Here is a 2834-nt window from a genome sequence, read left to right as displayed (position 1 = left end):
GGTATCATTTCTAAGGTAGAGACAGTATGATTTGCTGACAAATTAGATGTAGCATGTGAGAACAGGAAAAGGAGTCAGGCAGATTCCAAGGGTCTAGCCTGAGCAACTGGCAGGTAGAGGTGTCACCTCGAGGGCCAGCACACTGGCCAGTGGGTAAGGATTCCAAGGATTCCTGTCTCCCATTTCTGTGGAGAGACAGACTGAGGCCAAGCCTTAGGAGGCTCACTGCCTACAGTAGCTGAAGTAGCAGGCCAGTCTCTATTAGAGTAACTGCAAGCTGGGGAGTTCAGCCTGGGGGGCTGGGAAGGAGGACTGTTTATTACTGAAGTTGCTCCACTCCTAGTATGGAAATGGGGCCTAAAGAAATGAGGAAAATAGCATTTTGGGGTTGAGGTCTTTCAGCATCACCACTGCGAGGGAAAAGAAGTTCACATGACCATCTTCACCATGGCTATAGCTCAGTCTTACACCCTAAACCTGGAATGGCACCCACCACACGGGAGGATTTGGACCATACAAAGGGCGGGGGAATGCAGAAGAGACCCTTGGGGACAAGAAATGACACCAACAAAGCTGAGTGTGGTGGCATATGCCTGTTGCCCCAGCTACTGAGGAAGCTAAGGTAGGAGGATCACTTGAGCCCAGGAATTCAAGTCAGGCCTGGGCAACAGAGCATGACTCTCTCTCTTCATTTATTTATTTAGAGACAAGGCTCACTCTGTTGCCCAGACTGGAGTGCAGTGGCACAATCATGGCTCACTGCAGCCTCAAACTTCCAGGGCTCAAGCAATTCTCCCACCTCAGTCTCCCAAGTAGTGGAACCACAGGCATGCCAGCACACCTGGCTAATTTTAAAATTTTTTTGTAGGAACTAGATTTCACCGTGTTGCCCAGGCAGACTGGTCTCAAAAACTCCGGGGTTCAAGAGATCTGCCCACCACTGCCTCCCAAAGTGCTGGGATTGCAGGCGTGAGCCACCGCACTAGGCATCTTTTTTGTTAGAGACAGGATAGGCCGGGCTTGGTAGCTCAAGCCTGTAATCTCAGCATTTGGGGAGGCCAAAGCAGGTAGATCATTTGAGTTCAGGAGTTAGACACCAGTCAGGCAATATAGTGAAATCTTCACTGTGTAAAAAATTTAAAAATTAGCTGGGCATGACCAGGCACAGTGACTCACCTGTAATCCCAGCACTTTGGGAGGCTGAGGCAGGCAGATCACAAGGTCAGGAGATCGAGACCATCCTGGCTAACATGGTGAAACCCCGTCTCTACTTAAAATACAAAAAAAATTAGCCAGGCATGGTGGCTGGCGCCTATAGTCCCAGTTACTCAGGAGGCTGAGGCAGGAGAATGGCGTGAACCCGAAAGGTGGAGCTTGCAGTGAGCTGAGATCATGCCACTGCACTCTAGCCTGGGTGACAAGGGCAAAACTCCACCTCCCCTCCACCAAAAAAAAAAAAAAAAAAAACAAAAAAAAACAACTCAAATGACTGTCAAAAGTCTAGTGTATTATACATAATACTGTGTCACCCAACCAGGAATCTCTAATATTAGGGTTAAGGTCGGGTACAGCCTAACTCTTAACATTAACTCACAGGGCTTCACCTTTCACTTCCCTTAATCTTTTTTTTTTTGAGACAGCTGACTGGAGTGCAGTGGCATGATCTCTGCTCACTGTAACCTCCAACTCCCTGGTTCAAAGCCATTCTGCCGCCTCAGCCTCCCAAGTAGCTTGGGATTACAAGGCATGCATCACCACACCCAGCTAATTTTTGTATTTATTTTTAGTAGAGACAGGGTTTCACCATGTTGGCCAGGATAATCTTGATCTCCTGATCTTGTGACCCACCCACCTCGGCCTCCCCAAGTGCTGGGGTTACAGGTATGAGCCACTGTGCCCAGCCCCCTTCATCTTTTTGTATCTTTTCACTGAGACCAAACCATGTCTTGTTTACTTTAAAATGTTTTATTATAATTATTTTGATAAAAGCAAATACTTGTATATATAGGAAATAGAAGTTCTCTACTTGAAGTGCCCCCTAATTTTCAGGCATTCTTCCCCCAGTAAGGTGACAGCTGCTCACACAGGGTAATACACGAAAGTTGTCAGTTCTTAGGATATGCCCAGCACCAGGTAGAAGATATTCTTTGTGTCAGCAAATTCCTGAAAATTCATAAAAAGAACATTAGAACCATATAGGATGTACCAATAAAAATGAACGATTTCATGTCCTTTGCAGAAACATGGATGCAACCAAAGGCCATGATCATCAGGTGAATCAATACAGAACAGAAAACCAGATACCATATGTTCTCACTTGCAAGTGGGAGCTAAACGTTGAGTATACACTGAACCCAAGTAACAAAACTGCACATAATACCCCCTAAATCTACAACAAAAGCTGAGGCTGGGCATGGTAGCTCACGCCTGTCAATTGCAACACTTTGAGAGGCCAAGACAGGAGAATCACTCGAGCCCAGAAGTTTGAGACCCAGCTTGAGCACCATAGTAGGACCCCGTATCTCAGATTTTGTTTTTTGAGATGGAGTCTTGCTCTGTCACCCAGGGTGAAGTGCCATGGTGCCATATCAGCTCACTGCAACCTCCACCTCCCAGGTTCAAGCTACTCTCCTGCCTCAGCCTCCTAAGTAGATTACAGACAGACAGCTGCCACCACGCTCAGCTAATTTTTGTATTTTTAGTAGAAACAGGTTTTCACCATGTTGGCCAGGCTGGTCTTCAACTCCTGACTTCAGGTGATCCACCCACCTCAGCCTCCCAAAGAGGCAGCGATTACAGGCATGAGGCACCGCACCCATCCTCAAAATTTTTTT

General features: G+C 46.8%; 1 protein-coding gene across 1 annotated transcript in view; it reads right to left on the bottom strand.

The window, feature by feature from the left end:
- Positions 1-1949: 1949 nt before the first annotated feature.
- The window catches only part of LOC105513811 (chromosome unknown open reading frame, human C6orf48), a 7601-nt gene continuing 6716 nt past the window's right edge, over positions 1950-2834 (bottom strand). Inside the window, 2 exon segments of the mRNA XM_011944840.1 lie at positions 1950-2146; positions 2148-2163. Of these exon segments, the coding sequence (XP_011800230.1) occupies positions 2039-2146; positions 2148-2163 (124 nt within the window). The 3' untranslated portion in view covers positions 1950-2038.

The sequence above is a fragment of the Colobus angolensis genome, unplaced genomic scaffold (assembly GCF_000951035.1).
Source record: "Colobus angolensis palliatus isolate OR3802 unplaced genomic scaffold, Cang.pa_1.0 Scaffold236, whole genome shotgun sequence".
NCBI classification, from domain to species: domain Eukaryota; kingdom Metazoa; phylum Chordata; class Mammalia; order Primates; family Cercopithecidae; genus Colobus; species Colobus angolensis.
This window is presented reverse-complemented; position numbering and strand designations above follow the sequence as displayed.